This window comes from Vulpes vulpes, chromosome 16, assembly GCF_048418805.1.
Source record: "Vulpes vulpes isolate BD-2025 chromosome 16, VulVul3, whole genome shotgun sequence".
NCBI classification, from domain to species: domain Eukaryota; kingdom Metazoa; phylum Chordata; class Mammalia; order Carnivora; family Canidae; genus Vulpes; species Vulpes vulpes.
The window spans coordinates 5,922,790-5,944,814 of record NC_132795.1 but is presented as its reverse complement, the minus strand read 5'-3'; the positions used below and the strand labels follow the sequence as shown (position 1 = coordinate 5,944,814).

Sequence of the window (22,025 nt, the reverse complement as noted above, 5' to 3'; positions counted from 1 at the left end):
CTCCCTCTCTGATTTCGTCTTGCTTTATTTTTTCCTCTCTTTCTCTATGATCCTGTTTTGATTCTTAAATTCCTCATGAGATCATATGAGAACTCTTTCTCTGATTGACTTATTTCACTTAGCATAATAACCCTCTGGTTTCATCCATGTCATTGCAAATGGCAAGATTTCATTTTTGATGGCTGAGTAGTATTCCATTGCATGTATTTACCACATCTTCTTTATCCATTCATCTGTCAACGGACATTGGGGCTCTTTCCACAATTTGGCTACTGTGGACAGCTCTGCTATAGACATGGGGGTGAGGGTGCCCCTTTGGATCACTACATTTTTATCTTTGGGGTAAATACCTAGTATGCAATTGCTGGGTCGTAGGGTAGCTCTGTTTTCAACTTTTTGAGGAAACTCCATTCTGCTTTCCAGAGGGACTGCATCAGCTTGCGTTCACACCAATGGTGTAAGAGGGTTCCCCTTTCTCTGCATCGTCGCCAACATCTATCCTTTCCTGACTTGTTAATTTTAGCCATTCTGACTGGGGTGAGGTGGTATATTGTTGTAGTTTTTATTTGATTTCCCTGATGCCAAGTGATGAACATTTTTTCATGTGTCTGTTGGCCATTTGTATGTCTTCTTTGGAGAAATGTCTGTTCAGATTTTCTGCCCATTTCTTGATTGGATTATTTGTTCTTTGGGTGTTGGGTTTGATTAAGTTCTTTTTTAAAAAAAAATGTATTTATTTATTTAACAGAGAGAGTGAGGGAACACAAGCAGGGGGAGTGGCAGAAGGAGAAGGAGAAGCAGGCTTCCTGTCTAGCAGGGAGCCCATTGCGGGGCTCTATCCCAGGACCCTGGGATCATGACCTGAGCAGAAGGCAGCCACTTAACCGACTGAGCCACCCAGGCACCCCTGATAAGTTCTTTGTAGACTTTGGATACTAGCCCTTTATCTGATAATGCCTTTGCAAACATCTCCCATTCTGTAGGTTGCCTTTTGGTTTTGTCCACTAGGCATTTTATCTTAATGAAGTCCCAATAGTTCATTTTTGCCTTTGTCTCCCTTGTCTTTGGAGAAGTGTCTGGCAAGAAGCTGCTATGGCCAAAATCACAGAGGCTGCTGCCTGTGTTCTCTAGGATTTTGACGGATTCCTGTCTCACATTTAGGTCTTTCATCCATTTTGAGTCTATTTTTGTGTATGATGCCAGGAAATGGTCCAGTTTCATTTTCCTGCCTGTGGCTGTCCAGTTTTCCCAGCACCATTTGTTGAAGAGACTGTCTTTTTTCCATTGAATATTTTTCCTGCTTTGTCAAAAATTAGTTGATCATAGAATTGAGGGTCCATTGCTGGGTTCTTTATTCTGTTCCATTGATCTACGGGTCTGTTTTTGTGCCAGGACCATACTGTATTAATGATCACAGCTTTGTAATAGAGCTTGAAATCCAGAATTGTTATGCCACCAGTTTGGGTTTTCTTTTTCAGCATTCCTTTGGCTCTATGGGGTCTTTTCTGGTTCCATACAAATTTTAGGATTATTTGTTCCAACTCGGTGAAATAAGTTGATGGTATTTTGATAGGGATTGCATTGAATGTATAGATTGCTCTGGGTAGCATAGACATTTTAACAATATTTGTTCTTCCAATCCATGAGCATGGAACGTTTTTCCATTTCTTTGTCTCTTCCTCCTTTTCTTTCATGAGTGTTCTGTAGCTTTCTGAGTACAGATCTTTTGCCTCTTTGGTTAGGTTTATTCCTGGGTATCTTATGGTTTGGGGTACAATTATAAATGGGATGGATTCCTTAATTTCTCTTTTTTTAATCTCATTGTTAGTGTATAGAAATACAATTGATTTCTGTGCAATGATTTTATATCCTGACACTTTACTGAATTCCTGTATGAGTTCTAGTAATTTTGGGGTCAAGTTTTTTGGGTTTTCCGTATAGGGTATCATGTCATCGGCAAAGAGTGAGACTTTGACTTCTTTGCCAGTTTGGATGCCTTTTATTTCTTTTTGTTGTCTGATTACTGAGGCTAGGACTTCTAGTACTATGTTGAACAGCAATGGTGACAGTGGACATCCCTGCTATGTTCCTGACCTTAAGGGGAAGCTCTCCGTTTTTCCCCATTGAGGATGATATTTGCTGTGGCACTTTTCATATATAACTTTTATGATATTGAGGTATGTTCCCTCTATCCCTACACTGTGAAGAGTTTTAATCAAGAAAGGATGCTGTAGTTTGTCAAATGCTTTTTCTGCATCTGTTGAGAAGGTCATATGGTTCTTGTCCTTTCTTTTATTAATGTGATGTATCACATTGACTGATTTCTGGATGTTGAACCAACCTTGCAGTCCAGGAATAAATTCCACTTGGTTGTGGTAAAAATCCTTTTAATGTACTGTTGGATCCTATTGGCTAGTATTTTGGTGAGAATTTGGCATTGGTGTTCATCAGGGATATTGTTCTGTAATTCCCCTTTTTTGGTGGGGTCTTTGGTTTTAGGATCAAGGTAATGCTGGCTTCATAGAAAGAGTTTGGAAGTTTTCCTCCCATTTCTATTTTTGAAACAGCTTCAGAAGAATAGGTTTAATTCTTCTTTAAATATTTGGTAGAGGGATCCCTGGGTGGCGCAGCGGTTTGGCGCCTGCCTTTGGCCCAGGGCACGATCCTGGAGACCCGGGTTCAAATCCCACGTCAGGCTCCCGGTGCATGGAGCCTACTTCTCCCTCTGCCTGTGTCTCTGCCTCTCTCTCTCTCTCTCTGTGTGTGTGACTATCATAAATAATAAAATAAAATAATAAATAAATAAATAAATAAATAACAGGAATTTAAAAAAATAAATAAATAAATATTTGGTAGAATTCCCCTGGGAGGCCATCTCGCCCTAGACTCTTGTTTGTTGGGAGGCGTTTGGTGACTGCTGCAATTTTCTTGCTCTCTATTCAGCAAGGGTCTGTTCAGATTTTCTACTTCTTCCTGTTTCAGTTTTGGTAGTTTATTCATCTCTAGGAATGCATCCATTTCTCCCAGATTGCCTAATTTGTTGCTATATAGTTGAACATAATCTTGGTATCAGTTCAGGTTTTGATCTCAGGGTCATCAGTTCAGGCTCCAGGTTGGGCTCCATACTGGGTGTGGATCTTACTTAAAAATAAATGAATGAAACTAAATGAAATAAATGAATGAATGAATGAATGAAGCAAATTTTAAGGTTTTTAAAAAAATATTTTGGTTCTACTTTCAATTCCAGTAAGAATTTAACTTCAGAATTCAATTTAAATCAATTATTCAGGGCAGCCCGGGTGGCTCAGCAGTTTAGCGCCGCCTTCAGCCCAGGGTATGGTCCTGGAGACCCGGGATTGAGTCCCACGTCAAGCTCCCTGCATGGAATGGAGCCTGCTTCTCCCTCTGCCTGTGTCTCTGCCTCTTTCCGTGTGTCTCTCATGAATAAATAAATAAAATCTTTTTTAAAATAATTAAATTATTCAACTAATTTATTTATTTTTTAAATATTTTATTTTATTTATTTTATTCCTTTTTAAAAGATGTTTATTTATTCATAACACACACACAGAGGCAGGGACACAGGCAGAGGGAGAAGCAGGCCTCCCCCAAGGAGCCCGATATGGGACTCAAACCTGGATCCCGGAATCACACCCTGAGCCAAAGGCAGACGCTCAACCCCTGAGCCACCCAGGCATCCCTATTTATTTGATTCTTTAAGTATTCTCTTACACCTAACATGGGGCTCAAACTCACAACCACCAAGATCAAGAGTTCCACCGTCTACATCTGAGCCAGCCAAGTGCCATTCAACTGCTTGATATAAATTAGAATCTCAAAACTTTTCTTTTCTTTTTAAAAAGATTTTATTTATTTATTTATTTATTTATTTATTTAAGAGAGAAAGAGAGAGAGAGAGAGATCAAGCAGGGGGAAGGTCAGAGAGAGAGGGACAGGTAGACTCCCTGCTGAGCAGGGAGCCTGACACAGGGCTTGATCACAGGACCCTGAGATCATGACCTGAGCCAAAGTCAGATGCTTCACCGCTGAGCCACCCAGGTGCCCCTCATGTCTTATCTTTTAAGCCCCCTCCCATGCCAAATTATTTTAAAGAATTTGAAATACCAAATATGCACAGTGTGACATACATACAAATTAATATTGCTACTTTTATTGTCTCAAACAATTCTGCATGTGATTCTAAATCTTCCTGAAGTTGATAGATAACTACCTTCCAATGAGAAGACATTGGAAAATTATCTTCCTGAGTACTAGGGTCGGGGATGGAGGGCAATTCCTTAGGTGACTGAGGCTTTTGGACACTATTTTTCTTTTTTTGTAACTCTGTCAGGCTGAGCCCCTTTTTAGAGCCACTATGATGTAGACTCAAACACTTACAAGGTATGGACCAGATAGCCCACGGCCTGGGGCTTGAGTCCCACCTATCATAATTCAATTTTCATCTTTGTCACTAATCACTATCTACTCTATGGCACCGCTTGTTTGGATTCAGTGTATTGTCTATTTGCTGTTTCATTTTTCTTTGAATTCTCTCTAGGAGCCACACTGCCTTGGGTTGAGTCGTGGCTCTGTCAATTACGGTTGACCCTTGAACAACACGGGGGTGAGATGTGCTGACAATCCCCTCTTTCCTGCACAGTTGAAGATTCCAGCATAGGGGTACCTCGTTGGTTCACTGGGAGGAGCATGCGACTCTTGATCTCAAGTTCATGAGTTAGGGCCCCACAATGGGTGTAGACATTAGTTAAATAAGTAAATAAACAAAAAAATGAAACTGAGCACTGTGTTTAAAAAAATAAAATTTAAGTATAACTTTTGACTCCTCCAAAATTTAACTACTCGTAGCCTACTATTGACCCAAAGTCTTACAAATAACAGAAACAGTTAACACATGTTTTATATGATCTATATATTATATACTGTGTTCTTCCAATAAAGTAAGCTAGAGAAAATGTTGTTAAGAAGTCATAAGGAAGGGTGGCTCAGCGGTTTGGCGCCTGCTTTGGCCCAGGGCATGATCCTGGAGTCCTGGGATCGAGTCCCACATCGGGCTCCCAGCATGAAGCCTGCTTCTCCCTCCTCCTGTGTCTCTGCCTCTCTCTCTCTGTCTATCATAAATAAATAAATAAATAAATCTTAAAAAAAAAAAAAAAAAAGAAGTCATAAGGAAGAGAGGCGCCTAGGTGGCTCAGTCGTTAAGTGTTAGACCCTTGATTTCGGCTCAGGGCATGATCTCGGGGTCATGAGATGGAGCCCCACATTGGGCTCCATGCTTGGCAGAGAGTCTGCTTGAGATTCTCTCTTTCCCTCTCCCTTTGTCCCCCCACAAAAAATAAAGTAATTAATTAATTAATTAATTAATTTTTAAAAAGAAATCATAAGGAGAATACAGTTAGAGCACTGTAGCATATTTACTGAAAAACATCCACATATTAGTGGACCAGGCAGCTCAAACCCATGCTGCTCAAGGGTCAACTGTCTCAGCTGTGTGACATTAGGAAAGACCCCAATGATTTCTCAGCCATAAAGTGCAGGGAAAAAAGATCCTACTCACAGGGTTAGTCTGAATACTGAATGATTGCACACACGCGTGCAGCCCTCCAGAACAGTGCCAGGCCTCCGGTGAGCGAGGCTGAAAGGTTTGCTGTGATTGTCATTGTTACCACCATTGCTCTCATATGACATCCAAGTGGGTTCTACGCGTGTGAGGCCATATCTGACTCAAGGCCACAACTTCCAAGGTCAATCTGGCTTTTTAAAGCTTATCATTATTGCTGTTGTTGTTGTTGTTGTTGTTGTTGTTGTTGTTGTCGTCTTCGTTGTTGTCTTAGTAATCTCTATACTCATCATGGGGCTCAAACTCACCACCCTGAGATCAAGAGTCACATACTCCTCTGACTGAGCCAGCCAGGTGCTCCCTAAAGTCATCCTAATGACCCATGTCACCTCCCTGCCATGTCATATGCTCCCTCTGCAAGATAATACTCCAGGCATGGTCTGAGCTCCAGTCCCCACAGCTCCTACCATTGCCTCCAAGGTCTGGGTGTTTTGTGAGGTGTGTTGATGGCCCTTTAAGAGGCGGTCACTGGCGTCCGGTTGCCAGGGAGACAACTAGACACTGACCGGGTAGCTGAAGGCAGCATGTCCTCTAAACTTCAATCCACAGGTGGGAAGAGGGCTGCTGGGATGGATATTGGAGCGGCATCTCCTCCTCTTCTCCCTCACGATCCTCCCTGGGGTGGCCTTGGAGAATTCTGCTTTGGGGACCCTTGCCCCTCTCCCCAAGGTTGCCATCTCAGCCTCTCCTCCTTTCCTAGGCCACAGAGCCAAGGACCACCAGCCTCCAGCCCAAGGGAGCCTGGCAGCCCCAGAGGCCAATGCTGAAGCCATCCACTTCCTCAGCAACCTCCGTGAGCCTGGACAGTGGGGCGGTGGGAGCGCGGGGGCCAGGGGTGCAGGGTGCAGGCCCGGCCGGTCTCGCTGAGCCTTGCTGGCCCTGGCACTCAGAAAGGGTGCGAGGCCTATTTGTTGATCATTTTTTTAAAGACTTACTGTTTAATTATTTATTTATTTGAGAGAGAGTGAGCCAGTGAGCGAGTGAGCAAGAGCCCAGAGGGAGAGGGAGAAGCAGGCTCCCCACTGAGCAGGGAGCCCCAGGCAGGGCTCCATCCCAGGACCCTGAGATCATGATCTGAGCCAAAGGCAGATGCTTAACCAACTGAGCCACCCAGGCACCCCCTATTTGTTTATATATATAATTTTTTTGAAGTTCGATTTGCCAACATATAGTATAACACCCAGTGTTGATAACTGTGGAGGGAAGACCCCAAGGCCACAGGGACTGGCGGGGGGGGGGGGGGGGGGGGGGGCGGGGAGGTCTTCACCAGCTGGGGCCAACAGAGGGTAGGCAGAAGCTGCCTGGGACATGGGGGATGAGGAAGTGGTGGGTGCAGACTGTGGGGCCCTGCTGGGGGGACAGTCAGGGAGTCGAGGCCCAGGACCTAGGGCTTCATCTGTGCCCACGGGACCTCCCCACAGAACAGGAGGAGCTGCAGATGTTGATGTTCTCCGAGACGCTGGCCATGGTCTCGGACACGGGGGAGCCCGAGGGAGAGCTGACCATTGAGGTGCAGAGAGGAAAATACAAAGACGAGCTGGGCGTGATGTCCTCGTGCATCCTGGTGCACGCCTTCAGCCGCGGCTTCATGGACAGAATGCTCTGCGGGAACTCCCTCCTGGGCAAGCTCCCCTGCCCCCACCCCTAGGACCCTCGCACAGGACCCACCCTGGGCTTCACTTGGGACCAGAAGACAGCAAAGCGGGTGTGTTTAGGGGGGTGATGAGGAAGTTGATCACAGACTTAGGGCAAGGAAGCCACTTAGTTTTCCCTGCGGTCACACTCCGCCTGACTTGTCCAGCCTCCCACCACCCTCCCCCGCCTGGCCTGTCCCCGGTGATTGGGTGACAGGGTGACGGTGACAGCAGCCTTCTCCTCCCGGCCCCAGGTTACCTCTCGTGGAAACTGCATATCATGGAACAACATAGTCAGGAGTTCATCAAGGTACCTCCTAGGGCCCCGGCCTGGACCCCAAACCGGGGTGAGAGAATGGAGACCCTGGGAGGGAGGGAGGAAAGAACATGGGCAGGGGTCGGGGGCTCAGTGGAGGTCACCCCAACTGTCTTCTGGTTCCTCTGCAATCCTCACCACACATAACATGGAAACCAACCCATCCGGGGCAGCAGGTTGCTTCTCATGACCTTCTCCTAACACAGGAACCCTGGGTCCAGTCCATCCGGGGCCTCCTCCAGGCCCAAAGCCCAGCATCTCTCTGGGGGCCCCATGGTCTGGCCTTTCCCAGAGCCTGGCATTTCCCAAGGGCCTGTCACCACCTCGCCTCCAAGGCCTCCTGCTCCCTGCCTCCCGTGCCCATCCCCAGCCACCTCATTAACTTCTCGAACACAACCGGTTTTACACACTGGAAACCACTGATGCCCAAAAACTTTCCCGCAGAAACCATCCCCGTCTTTGAAAACCTGTATTCTGAAGCGCATTTGCCTTTTCACTTTGTATGACAGGATCACATGCCTTCTGTTCTTGAACCTCACTACATAGGGAAGATCTTTCTACAAATTTCCCTCTGTTTTCTCATTCATAAAGGAGAACAGGCACAGTGACCTGGTGTGGGGGGGGGGGCGCTGTTCGGGTGCAGCGGGGTGAGCTCCTGATTCTCCCCTTGGCCCTTAGTTTCACATGCTCCCCATGGAGCACAAGATGAGTTTGGTGAAGCAGGATGACCAGCTGACCATGACCAGGAGCGTCAAGGAGGGTGAGGTGAGGCTGAGAGGCAGGTAGGAGCCGTACCCTGCGTCCTCTTCGAAGCCAGGGGGAGAGGGGTGTGGACTGGGTCAGGCGAGAAGCCTGGCAGGGAGACTCAGCAGGGACCCTAGACGTGCCCACGCTTGGCTTTCCCATCCTCCCCACCCCTTCCCAGATCCGTGTCCCCAACCCAGATCTCTCCTGAACAGGAAATGAAGACCGAAGTGACTTTTTTCCCGGGGAGCTCAACCGTAGGCTTCATCTCCCAGGCTGCCAATCTGGTGTTGCTGAGGGTGATGGCCTGGCGGCAGACGGTGCCCAACAACGCCCGCTTCCTAGCCTTGGACACGGAGGGCAAACTGTGCTACTCCACTTACGTGAGGGGTCTCCCCGGGTGGGGGAGTTGGCCTGGGGAAAATCCGAAGGGGCGGCGAGGTGGGCTGGGGTAGGAGGGGGGTGGGCTGGGCCCGTGCAAGTGGGACTTGCACGGTTGTCAGCCGATCACGGTCACGAGTGGCGCAGGAGGCCTGGAGAGGAGGGACCCAAGCTGGGAGCAGTTGAGAGAAGCAAAGCTTGTCACACGGAAGTCAGTCCAGAGACAGAAACACAGCAGAGGGCTGCTCTGAAAGATATATTTTTTTAACGCACCATTTCCAACTGCACTTAAATGTTCCTTGATTATGTCTCAGACCTGAAGGGTATCCCCTCCCTTTTTTTTCCCTTTTCTTGTGGTTAAAACTTCATAATCAACATACTTAGGACTTCCTGCAATATGGGAGGGTTTTTTTGATTAATTAATTAATTTATTTATTCATGAGACACAGAGAGAGAGAGGCAGAGACATGGGCAGAGGGAGAAGCAGGCTGTCTGCAGGGAGCCCGATGGGGGACTCGATCCCAGGACCCCAGGATCACACCCTGAGCCGAAGGCAGATGCTCAACCACTGAGTCACCGGGGTGCCCTGCAATGTGGGATTTTTTTTTTTTAATGTGGGATCTTTAAAGCTGTGCCTCTAAACACACATTCTGGGGGCTAATTTGTAAATGACATTCTAGTCTTTTCTATCATGACAAACGTGACAAACAGCAATGTGTTTGACACTAACAAGCCATGTCACTCCCCCCTCCACCCCGCCTTCTTTGAAACACATGTTTTACATCAGCACTTTCTGCCCATGGCCGCAGCTGCTCCAAGGGTTTAAGTTTTCACAACAGAGCAGCCTGCCTGCAGCCACAGATCTCAATCAGCCCCCGCCCCAAAGCATCAGGTGCCCTTCCCTCAAATAGCCCAACTCCCCACTCTCCCTGCCCCCCTTCTTCACCCCTCATCCCTGTAACTGAATCTGCCAACTAGAAGCAGTTGGTCATCGAGATGATGAGGGGAGGCCTGGGGTGCAGCAATGTGGGGGGGCCTCCACCCACTTAAGTGCAACTGAAATCCTGTGGTGCCTGAGGGTCTGGACAGCCAAGAGTTGCTTATCACTGATAAACAAGGAAGGAAGTGGCAAGATGTGGAAAAGGGCCAGGGTGAGATTTGGGGGAGATCCTGGTGGGCATCCCCCTCACCTCCTTCCCTCCTTTTTGGCTGCTGCCAGCAAGCCCTGGGCTTCCAGACCATTGAGGTGGACCGCCAGCAGGTGCGAGTGTTCATCGTGGAGCAGACCGTCCACTCCGTGAAAGGTGTCCCCAGCTCCTGCCAGTTTTACCTGCTCTCGGACGGGTGAGCTCCTGACAGTGGCGGCCAGGGGGCAGTGTGGAGCGGGAGCATGGGTGCTGGACCGCGGGGCGGCCCAGGCTGAAGGGGGACTACTGTCTGTGGGGCGCCCCCAGGAAGCGTGCCCCCTTGCTTGAGCCACACCACTCACTCTTTCTTCACGTATTTCCTCCTGCACCATGTGCAATGCCCACGCATTCACCTGATGCTCACCAAGGAGCCCTGAATGGCTGAGCAGGTCAATGCTGACCGGCCGAGGCCTAGGGCCTAGCCGCCCAAGCAGCTGCCGGGGCAGGGGGGCGGGGGGCGTAATGCTGAAAAGCAACAAGTTTTGAACAACTTGACATTAGATAGAATCCATGTGCTGGGGGAAAGCGTCCTGGCACGCTGCCAAGCCGTCAGCAGCCCGGCACAGGCACCAAATTATGAGATAATTTGGGGTGGGGGGTGGGGGGTAAGAATTTACGTCTTGAAATTTCCAAAGAGGTATTGATATAATAATCATTACACTGGGGGGGAAAGTAATTGGATTGTTGGCTTTCTTTATTTGATAACTTAGCATGTTGTTTCTTTTTTTTTTTTTTTTAAGATTTTATTTATTTATTCATGAGAGACACACAGAGAGAGGCAGAGACACAGGCAGAGGGAGAAGCAGGCTCCATGCAGGGAGCCCCAAATGGGACTCGACCTCAGGATCCCAGAATTCCAGGACCCTGGGATCGCAACCTGAGCCGAAGGCAGATGCTCAACCACTGAGTCCCCAGGCGCCCCTGGCATGTTGTTTCTATCTTGAGTGTCCCCTAGCTGGAGGCTCATGGTATTTTTGGTGCTAAAGTTCTCATGCCAGCCCTGGCACAGCAGCACACACGTCCAAGGGCATGAGCAAGACCCAGTTTGAAAAGCAGGGGCCGTTATCTGGGGGCCTAGACATGAACACAACCCTGGAACTGAAAGATAAATAGGGGTGTTGGGGAAGCAGCAGTAAAGGGAGGCCCCCAGGTTGCCCCTCAGGGGAGCGGGCTGGTCTGGGAAGACGCCCACTCTCACACCCGCGGTTGTATTCCAGGCACCTGGCCAAGAGAATCCAGGTGGGTTCCCCCAGCTACTGCGTGATCCCCAAGATGCCTGTCTTGAGGGAGAAGGGTGAGTGAAGCCTCTGGCTGGAGGAGAGTGAGGGAGAGGTGGGAAATCCTGGGGCCCCCCAGGGTGCAGAGGCTGGGCTGAGTGTGGGATCAGAACCTGAAACGGGTGGGGGAAGCTCTGCCCCCCAGGCCCTGACCCCAAGGCCACTAGGGGAGGCTCTTTGAGCAGGGAAGGCCTTCCAGGCATCTGAGCAGAACCCTGGGGCTTTACCGAGCCTGCGGTGTGGCGGGTGTGGCCGTTCTGGGGCAGCCCCTGTGTATCCGGGAAGGTTCTGGGGCCAGCTGTGCAGCCTTCCTCTCTGCCCACCCAGAGGAGATTGAGCCCCGCCCCGTATTTGGGAAGAAGCCCCTGGTGTGGGAGGAGGATCTGGAGCTCTCCTCGAGGTTCCTGGACCGGAAGGTGAGGGGGGCTGCAGCCAACCTGGGGTCCCCCCGCCGCAGGAGCCTCCTTGAAATGAATCCCGTGACGGCGGGGGTGGGGGGGGGGGCCTGCGGCGAGGGGTGCGGGGCGGGGGTCCCGGGGGGGGGGCACGGGGTGCCGAGGGGCGAGGAGTGCCGAGGTGAGGGCACGGGGTGCCGGGGGGGGGGTGCGGGGTGCCGGGGTGTGGCGGGGTGTCTGGGGGCGTGCGGTGCCGGGAGGCGCGGGGTGCGGAGGTGGGGGCGCGGGGTGCCTGGGGGGCGCAGGGTGCCAAGGGGGGGCAGAGTGCCGGGGTGGCGCGGGGTGCCGAGGTGCGGGGGTGCCTGGGGGCGCGGGGTGCCGGGGTGCGGGGATGCGGGGGCTGCGGGGTGCCTGAGGGCGCAGGGGTTGCGGGGTGCCGGGGGGTGCGGGGGGCGCGGGGTGCCGGGGGGGCGCGGGGTGCCTGGGCCACGGGGGCGCGGGGTGCCGGGTCGCGGGGTGCTTGGGGGCGCGGGGGGCACGTGGGTGCAGGGGTGCGGAGGGTGCGAGGTGCCTGGGGTGTGGGGTGCCTGGGGGCGCGGGGTGCGGGGGGGCGCGGGGTGCCGGGGGGGGCGCGGGGTGCCAGGGGTGGCGCGGGGTGCTTGGGGGCGCGGGGTGCGGGGTATCTGGGGGCGCGGGGTGCTTGGGGGCGCGGGGGGGCACGGGGGCTGGGGCTGCGGGGTGCCTGGGGGCGCGGGGTGCCGGGGTGCGGGGTCGCGGGGTGCCTGGGGGCGCGGGGTGCGGGGGTGGGGGGGTGCGGGGTTCCAGGTGGTGCGGGGTGCGCGGGGTGCGGGGTCGCGGGGGGCGCGGGGGGGCACGGGGGGCCGGGGGGCGGGGTCGCGGGGAGCCTGGGGGCGCGGGGTCGCGGGGTGCTTGGGGTCGCGGAGTGCGGGGGGTGGCACGGGGTGCCGGGGTGCGGGGTCGCGGGGTGCCGGGGGCGCGGGGGGCGCGGGGTGCCGGGGGTGCGGGGTGCCTGGGGGCGCGGGGTGCCGGGGGTGCGGGGTGCCGGGGGTGCGGGGTGCCTGGGGGCGCGGGGTGCCGGGGTGCGGGGTGCCTGGGGGCGCGGGGTGCCGGGGGTGCGGGGTGCCGGGGGTGCGGGGTGCCTGGGGGCGCGGGGTGCCGGGGTGCGGGGTGCCTGGGGGCGCGGGGTGCCGGGGGTGCGGGGTGCCTGAGGGCGCGGGGTGCCGGGGTGCGGGGGGCACGGGGTGCCGGGGGGCGGGGTTCCCAGTCCCGCTCAGGCCCGGCCCCGCCAGGAGGAGCTCCGCGTCAGGCACGCCGGCTACCTGCGGCAGCACCCCGAGGCCCGGGCGCTGGTCGCCGACTTCCTGCTCTTCCTGCTGCTGCGCCAGCCCCGCGACGTGGTGGCCTTCGCCGCCGAGCACTTCGGGCCCTTCGCGAGCCGCCGCCCGCCGCCGCCCGCCCTGCGCTCCTCCACGCGGCGCAGCCCCTTCCGCTCGCCGAGCCCCGGGCGCCCCCCCGCCTAGGGCCTGCGGTGCGGTGCGGGTGCGGGTGCGGGAGGTCGGGCGTCGCGGGGACGCAGCGGGGACGGCCGGGACTCCCCCGGAGGCGCGCCTTACCCGCTGTGGGGTTTTTTGCGGGGGGGGGGGGGGGGGAATAAATGGGCCCCGGCCCTGAGCTTCCGCTGTGGGCGCGGGAACCTTCCCTGGCCAGAGTCTTGTGTCTTGGCTTGAAAAGAGGAACAGGGTTAACAGGGTTCATCAGCGAATCTCAGGCTTCTTCTGAGGCGGTATCATCAAATCCCTATATCATCAGTATCCCTATATCATCAATATCCTTATATCATCAATATCCCTATATCATCAATATCCCTATTTAACAGAGAAGAAAATAGAGGCACAGAAAAGGTTAAGTAGCTTAGAGGCTTAGTATTTAGGGAACGGAGTTGGACCAGAGCCAAAACTCACGCTCTTAGTCACCAGGTTAGTAGGGACGGAGGGGCAAGGCTTCTGGGCACTCAGAATCCTTCTGGATGCCACTAATAGAATGAATCACCCTGCTTCCACCTCCCCATCTCCCCACCCAAGAAAAAGAGCAGGGCGTGGGGGGGGGATCTGGATGACCAGCAGCCTTGCTCATCACCTCTGAAGCCTCCCGGGTCTCCAGCTGTCACACACCACCTCCTTTTCCCCTGTCACACAGGAACCCCCAAACTGCGTGCAAGGTCCCCAGTTAATGACTCCCTGAGAACAAAGGAGAGGCAAGGGATCATGGGGTCCTTTAAGCTCCTCCTTGGGATCCCTGGGTGGCGCAGCGGTTTGGCGCCTGCCTTTGGCCCAGGGCGCGATCCTGGAGATCCGGGATCGAATCCCACGTCGGGCTCCCGGTGCATGGAGCCTGCTTCTCCCTCTGCCTGTGTCTCTGCCTCTCTCTCTCACTGTGTTCCTATCATAAATAAATAAAAATTTAAAAAAAAAAAAAAAAAAAAGCTCCTCCTTATACAATGTCAGTACAGCCAATGGCTTGTTTCTGCGCAGGGCTGGCCACGGCTCATCGGCAAATATTAGGCAACCCCCTCCAGGACAGCTGGCAAGGGGGGTGCAGTCTCCATCCCTCCGTCTCGGCACTCATGGGCGGGCATCTTCCAGCTGAGGAAACCCCCCCTCCCACCAAGAAGCTCTACCCATGATGACGGTGGCCGCGACTCCAGACTCAAGGTAGCAAGGCCCATGAGTTCTCCCCTGAGTTGAGCCTTAAATAATTTTTAACAAGATCTTTTATTGTCCCCAGTCCTTGTTGCAAAAGAAATTCATGTTCACTAGAGAAATCTGAACCAAAAGAAGAAAGTGAATTCACCCCAATTTCTCAACCTAGAGGTTTTTTGGCAAATATCCTCTTTACTCTTTTTGATGTGTAAAAGTGGCCTGTGTTCCTTTAGCATGTACTCTGTCAAGGAGTTTTTGGACATTACCTTTTTTTTTTCATTCTTGTAGTTGCGGTACAGCATTATATTAGCTTCATGTTAAGCACTTGTTTTAAATTCTTTTTTTTTTTTTTTTTAACTAATCTCTACACCCAAGGTGGGGCTCAAACTCCTGACCCCAAGATCGGGAGTCACATGCTCTTCTGACTGACCCAGCCAGGCGCCCCCACGTCAAGCACTTTTATGTAAGACGTTTGATCTGGTCTTTAAAATTCCAAGGGAACTTTTTTTAAAACAAAAATGAGACCATACAGTAATACATGCTCATTAACTGATAATTACATACTTAATTATGTTCCTTAAAAGTTTTAAACATTCCAGATAAAGCTGGAAACTTCTGGCCCCAATCTTCTCATGTTTTGTGACATTTTCCCCCTGTATTAAAGCTGGCTTTCTTTCGTTTAACAATATATTTTGAAAGAGTTCCATGGCATTACACAGTCTTCTATTTTTGATGGATCTACCATCATTTTTTTTCAAAGATTTTATTTATTTATTTATTCATGAGAGACACACAGAGAGGGGCAGAGACACAGGCAGAGGGAGAAGCAGGATCCCTGTGGATCCACCTGACCCACCCGACTCAATCCCAGGACCCCAGATCACGACCTGAACTGAAGGCAGATGCTCAACCACTGAGCCACCCAGGTGTCCCCCTACCATAATTTTTTTAGAGATTTATTTACCTATTTGAGAGAGAGAACACAAGCAGAGGGTGGGAGGAAGGGGCAAAGGGAGAGGGAGAGAGAGAATCCTCAAGCTGACTCCCCACAGAGTGCAGAGCCAGTCTCGGGGCTTGATCCCAGGTCCCTGAGATCATGGCCTGAGCCGAAATCAAGAGTCGGTCACTTAACCTACTGAGCCACCCAGGCGCCCCTAGACATGTAGGATTTTTATTAATGATCAGCTAAAGCATTCCAGGCAGAGAAAGTGGTGTGAATGAAGAGTAGAAGTAGGAAGGCAATGTGTATTTATGGTCTAGAGCAGTGCTGTGCCCCAGAACTTTCTGCAATGATGGGAATGTTCTGTATTTGTAATGTCTCACACGATAGCCGTTAGCCTTATGTGGCCACTGAGCACTAGAAATGTGGTTAATATGAGTGAGGAACTAGACTTTGCTTTAATTTTGGTTTCAATTTGACCAAATGTGACCCCCAGCTGCCATATTGGACAGCAACAGCTCTAGAGGGTAAGGTGTCTCCATCCAACCTGACTCAGCTCAACAAATACCAGGTCCCTTCCACGTGCCAGGAACGTTCTGGTCAGTGGGAGGTCAGCAGTGACAGGACAAAAGCTCCCGTCCTCATGATGCTTACAGGGGGCATGGGGAGACAGATAAACACAGGAAGTAATTTCATATGTGCAGTTTTGGAGATTTATGGGGGGGAAAATAAGGCCAAGTCTTGGGTAGAAAGTGACTCAGAGTTGGAGGGTTGAGGGTGGAGACTTCAGAGAGGGCCTTCCTGGCATCTTGGGTGAGCTGGGACCTGAATGAATGACCAGGGGTTGGACCTGTGGAGAGCTGTGGGAAAAGGACTCCAGGCAGAGGGAACCGCAGGACGAGGGCTCCTGAGCATGGCCCACTGCAGTCAGAGGGCCAGGAAGGCTGGAGCACAATAGGGCAGGAGAGGTGGGGAATGCTCAGTCATTGTGAGGTAGACGGGCCCGGGTGGCAGAGGGCTCCCCACCCGGGCAAGTTCATTTCATCTGTGCAGAACTGAAACCCAAGGGCTCAGCCCAGTGCACCCAGAACACTCCCACAGGGCTCCTGAGAGTCCCCTCCAGTCCCCAGTGCTCAGGCAGGAAGGAGGCCAGTGACATCTGACCCACTGACATCCTTCCTCTGCTGAGCTCCCTTGTGTCCAGTGACTCACGAATGAGCCCACTGCCCTCCCCCGCCCCATGACATCCATTGCAAAACGGGTTCGTTTTTCCATCTTATCATTTGCCCCCCAGAACTTCGATGACCCCTTCCTCTCGCTCCCTCGCCCCAAGGCGTATATGTCTCTGGGTGGAGGAGAACCAAGCACTGAGCACTTACGAGGCACCAAGCACTGGGCTAGGATCTGGGGGTGCCGTGGGAGCATCAGGGCCACCCCGATCCGCGTGGCCCACACTCAGCCTGGACCCCAGACCACGGGAAGCGCCGAGAAGGAAACGCGTACCTGGGACAATGGTGTGTAACGTGCACGGGACCAGGCGTGGGAGCTCGGGGTGGAGGGCAGCGGGCAACGAACGACAATATTATTACTGAGCGAGTGCTAGGCAGCACGTGATGTTTTGATCCCTCTACACACGGTAATTTGTGAGATTCTCACAACAGCCGTGTGAGGGCGGATCTAGTCTTGTGCCCATTTTACAGATGCAGGAAAGCTTAAGGCCAAGACCATGCATTGGCTGGTGGCAGAGCCAGGATTTGGGCCCAGGGATCTGGCTCGAGTACGCGTGTAAATTCACTCTGATACACAGATCAGATGTGGCTCTCTGGAGACAGATCTCAGTAGAGAGAAGACGCATCTTCCTGCTGCAGATACTCCCATAGTAGGCTGGGCTGTACCCCGTCCTTCCCCTTCCCCGAGCTCCCAGAAACTGCCCATTCCCTCCCTGCTCCCCCAGACAGCAGCCTCATTCCTGTGGCACATGGCAAGGACGTTGCACTGAGAGAGCCCACAGCCCAATTCTGGAGAAATCAAGGAGGGCTTCCTGGAAGAGGTCACCCCAATGCTGCCTCCTGAGGGACACAAGGCCGTTTGCCAGACAAAGGGTGTCAAGGGTGCTTGTGGAGGAAGCAGCATGTGCAGAGTCCCAGAGCTGAGAGGGAGGGAGCCCTGAATGTTCTAGCTGCCGAATCCAAAGGCTTGGGTGGGCAAGTCTGGGAACCAAACCACCAGAGGCAGCAATGTTTGCAGCAGAAAACGCATCTGGGGTTCCGAAGGACTGGCGGTGGCTGCGGACTTCGGAAGCCCATTTATAGGAGCAACCATCAGGGCACCCGGGGGGGCTCAGTGGTTGTGCATCTGCCTTTGGCTCAGGTTGTGATCCCGGGGTCCTGAGGTCGAGTCCTGCTTGGAGGGAGCCTGCTTCTCCCTCTGCCTATGTCTCTTCTCTGCGCCTCTCTCTGTGTGTCTCTCATGAATAAATAAAACCTTAGAAATTAAAAAAAAAAAAAGTGGCGGGCAGGGAGCAACCAGCTGCAGAGTGCTAGGTGCATTTCTTGGGCTTCACAAACACTCTTTGGGGTGAGTACTTTTATTATCACCACTTTCCAGGCAAGGAAACTGAGGGCCTAAGGAACTTGCCTGAGTCACAGAGCTAGTAAAAGCAAGATTGAAACCCAGGCCATTTAATTCCAGAAGTTCTGTTGTTATTGGTTTTTTTTTCTTTTTTGCTTTTCGTTTTGTTTTTAATCAATGTTATTGAGGTGTAATATCCATTCAATAAAACCCATCCTTTTCTTCCACTTGAAATATTGAGATCACTGCAGATTCCCACATATCTGTAGGAAAAAAATAGAGATCTCATGTACACTTTGCCCACCTCCCAACAGTGCTAACATCTTGCAGATTCGTTATACAATATTACAGCCAGGATTTTTTTTCTCCCACTTTTTGGGAGGTGCCAAGATATATATAAAATTTAGCCTTTAACCCTCTTTCGGTGTATAATTCAGTGATATTAAGGCTATTCACACTGTTGTGCAACCATCACCATCATCCATTTCCGGAACATTGCTAGTGTCCTAGACTAAACTCTAAACCCATTGAAGAGGAACTGCTCCTTCTCCCTTCCCCTAGCTCCTGGAAATCATGGTTTTACTTTTTGTCTCTATATGTCTATGCTGAATACCCATGTAAATGGACTCATACTTGTCCTTTTGTGTCTGGCTTATTTTATCTAGCATAATGTTTTCAAAACTTATCCATGTGACAGTATGTACCAGACTTTCCTTTTTATTTTTATTTTTTTAACTTTTTAATAATATTTTATTTACTTATTTGACAGAGAGAGGAGAGAGCAAGCCAATGGGTATGGTGGAGGGTAGAGAGAGAGGTGAGGGTGTCTATGGGAGGGTAACTTGAAGGATCCTTTCGGTGTTAGGACTGTTCAAGTATCTTGACCTTGGTGGTGGACCCACAAACCTACACACGTGATAAAATTGTATAGGACTTCACACATACACACACATACAGACACACACACACACACACAGATGAGTAGAAATAAAACAGGAAATCTGAAAATGATCAGTGGATTATGTCAATGTCAGTATCCTGGTTGTATTGAAACTAGGGGTTTAGGGGCACCTGGGTGGCTCAGTCGATTGAGCAACTATCTTCGGCTCAGGTTGTGTTCCCAGGGTCACAACCTGAACTGAAGCTAAATGCCATACCCACTGGCGGCCACTAATCTGACTTTCACTTCCAAAACTTTGTCATTGCAAAAATGTTCTGTAAATGGAACAATATATTTGTAACCTTCTGGGACAAACTTTTTTTCACTCAGCATGATTTCCTGGAGATTCATACAAGTAATTGTATCAGTGGTTCATTTCTTTTATTGTGAAGCTGTAATCCATGGTCTGTACAGCCATTAGTTTAACCTTTCTCCTGTCAAAGGACATTTGGGCTAATTCTAATCTTTATCACAAATAACACTCGAGGGACGCCTGGGTGGCTCAGCGGTTGAGTGCCTGCCTTCGGCTCAGGGTGTGATCCCAGAGTCCCGGGATAGAGTCCCACATCAGGCTCCTTCCATGGAGCCTGCTTCTCCCTCTGCCTATGTCTCTGCCTCTCTCTCTGTGTCTCTCATGAATAAATAAATAAAATCTTTTAAAAAATAACACTGCAACTTATATACAGATTTTTGTGTGTATGTTTTTATGTGTGTATTTGAACCTATGTTCAAACCTATGTTGGTTTTAGTTTCTCTGGGATAAACGCCCAGTAGTATGTTCTACGGTTTAGATACACCATAGTTTGATTAACCATTCCCCTAGTAAAGGACAATGTGGGTTGCTTCCAGTTTGGGCTATTACAAATAAAGCTGCTATAAGAATTTGTGTGCAGATTTCTGTGTGAACATGAACCATTTCTCTGGGAAAAAATGCCCGACAGTGCAGTTGCTAGATCATATGGTAAGTTGCATTTTTATTTTTTTAAGAAATCCCCTAACTATGTCCAGAGTGGCTGTAGCATTTTACCTTCAAATGAGGGATCTAGTTTCTCCACATCATTGTCAATATTTGGTATTGTGACTGTTTCGTTTTTCTTTTAGCCAGTCCAATAGGAGTGTAGCAATATCTCATTATGATTCTAATTTGCAGTTCCCTGATGGCTAATGACACTGAACATCTTTCCAAGAGTTTGTGTGCCATCTGTACATCCTATTTGGTGAAATGTCTGTTCATGATTTTTGCCCATTTCTAACTGAATTGCTTGGTTTTTCGCTGTTAAGTAAGTAGTAAGAGATTTTTCTCTTTGTCAGATATGTGGTTTGCAAATATTTTCTCTGACAATATTTAGACAAACTAAATTAGTTTGTCCTTTCATCCTCTTAAAAGGACCTTGCACAGAGCAAATGCTGGTAATTTTGTTGAGGCCCAATTTATCAATTTTTTTCCTTTATGGATCATGCTTTTGGTGTTGAGTCTAAGTCTTTGTCCAGTCCTAGATCCTGAAGATTTTCTCCAACTTTTATCTTAAAATTTTTAGTTTTATATCTACTTTTAAGTCTGTAATCCATTTTGAGGAAATTTCTTCATGAAACCTCACCCTAAACCCACAGGGTTTAGGATTCAGCGGCAGTTCCAGGCCCAAGGGGACTGCCATGGAGATTTCTGGAGCTCTAGCTTAGTAGCTCCCCACTTGCTGATAACTCTGCCAGGAAACTCTGCTCTTAACTATCACACTGCACTGCCTCTTCCATAAGGTAGAGGTTGGGCAGATATTGATCAGTTATTAATCAGTTATCCTTGCTGAGTCTACCCTAGTGTTCTCCAGAGAAACAGAACCAACAGAAAAATATAGATGATAGTGCACCTGGGTGGCTCAGTGGTTGAGCGTCTACCCTCAGCTCAGGTCCCCATTGAGTCCCATGTTGGGTTCCCAGCAGAGGAGCCTGCCTCTCCCTCTGCCTATGTCTCTGCCTCTTTCCCTGTGTTTCCCATGAATAAATACAATCTTAAAAAAGAGGAAAAGAAAAAAAAAGAAAAGAAAAAGAAAAGAAAAGAAAAGAAAAGAAAAGAAAAGAAAAGAAAGAAAGAAAGAAAGAAAGAAAGAAAGAAAGAAAGAAAGAAAGAAAATAAAGATGGATAGATAGAAAGATACTAAAGACTTGGTTCACGTGAGTATGGAGACTGAGGAGTCCCAAGATCTGCAGGCTGGAGACCCAGGTACACTGACGGTACATGCAATTCCAGTCTGAGTCCGAAGGCCCGAGAATCAGGAGAGTCAATGGTCTAAGTTCGAGTCCAAGGCAAGCCTGAGGGCAAGAGAAGTTCTCAGTTCGAAGACAGGCAGAGAGAGTGAACACTGCCTTACTCAGCCCTTCGTTCCATTCAGTGGGTTGGATGAGGCCCACCCTCATTGGGAAGAGAAATCTGCTTTACTCAGCCTGTGGATTCCAAAGTTAATCTCCTCCAGAAATACCCTCGCCGACACACCCTGAATATCTGACCAAGTGTCAGTGCACACTGTGACCCTGTCAAGTTGACAATAAAAAGTAACCATCACAACATCCTACCCCAGCCCCAACCCCAGCCATCCCCTACAAGCCCAGATAGTGATTGGGAAATTTGAGACTGTGCAGCTCATTGAGCAATAGGATTGCACAGTGACAAACCATGACGTTCCTCTCTCCACTATGAATGACCTATCATTCACTCTTCCTCCCATACCCCCACCTCTCCAGCCCCTCCAACCTCCCCCATCCTTGAGGAGCCAGGAAATTGGTTGCCAAAGCCTCCCACCCGACTCCCAAGCTTTGGCTAAAGTGTTTGAGATGACATGGGGATCCATCATGTCCTAGTTCAGGTCTGGGCCTGAGAGGTTGGCCCTGTTTTCTCTGGATCCTGAGATCTCAGACCTTGGAGCTGGAACCCCCAAAGATTGGTTTTGAATTTTCTTGGCAGGAAAAGAAAGCCAAAGGAGAGAGGACAGGAGTGGGCACGGGAAGGAGAAGGCCCCAAGGGAGGTAAGGCACACGACAGGCAAGGAGAAGCAGTTGGGACCTGGAGAGTCTTACCCGCTCCCCCCCGCCCCCCGCATTCATCCAGAGCTTACAGATGATAACCCTCAAGTGGAAGCCAGCCTAAAGGAATCTTTTGTTTAGATTACACAGTATTTTCAATGTTTTTAGCCTATGATTCAAAAAGCATATGTTGCATAAAACTCAAAACCTTCCAATATTCTTGACAAATCAGAAGATGTGGTGACAGTGGGCACACCTTCCCCCATG

At 50.4% G+C, this 22,025-nt stretch overlaps 1 protein-coding gene across 3 annotated transcripts; it reads left to right on the top strand.

Moving 5' to 3' along the window:
• Nucleotides 1-6,138: 6,138 nt before the first annotated feature.
• On the top strand, nucleotides 6,139-13,113 carry CATIP (ciliogenesis associated TTC17 interacting protein). 3 transcript variants are annotated; one of them, XM_072743135.1, is made up of 10 exons: nucleotides 6,139-6,187; nucleotides 6,339-6,431; nucleotides 7,060-7,260; nucleotides 7,527-7,582; nucleotides 8,267-8,353; nucleotides 8,548-8,715; nucleotides 9,933-10,057; nucleotides 11,118-11,194; nucleotides 11,505-11,593; nucleotides 12,883-13,113. In XM_072743135.1, exons 1-10 carry the CDS (start codon nucleotides 6,163-6,165, stop codon nucleotides 13,111-13,113), a joined length of 1,152 nt encoding a protein of 383 aa, XP_072599236.1. In that variant the 5' UTR covers nucleotides 6,139-6,162. The 3 variants fall into 3 exon arrangements, with proteins under 3 accessions (XP_072599236.1, XP_072599238.1, XP_072599237.1); XM_072743136.1 differs by having other exon boundaries at nucleotides 6,142-6,187; nucleotides 7,065-7,260; XM_072743137.1 differs by lacking the exon at nucleotides 7,060-7,260.
• The last annotated feature ends 8,912 nt before the right edge of the window (nucleotides 13,114-22,025 follow it).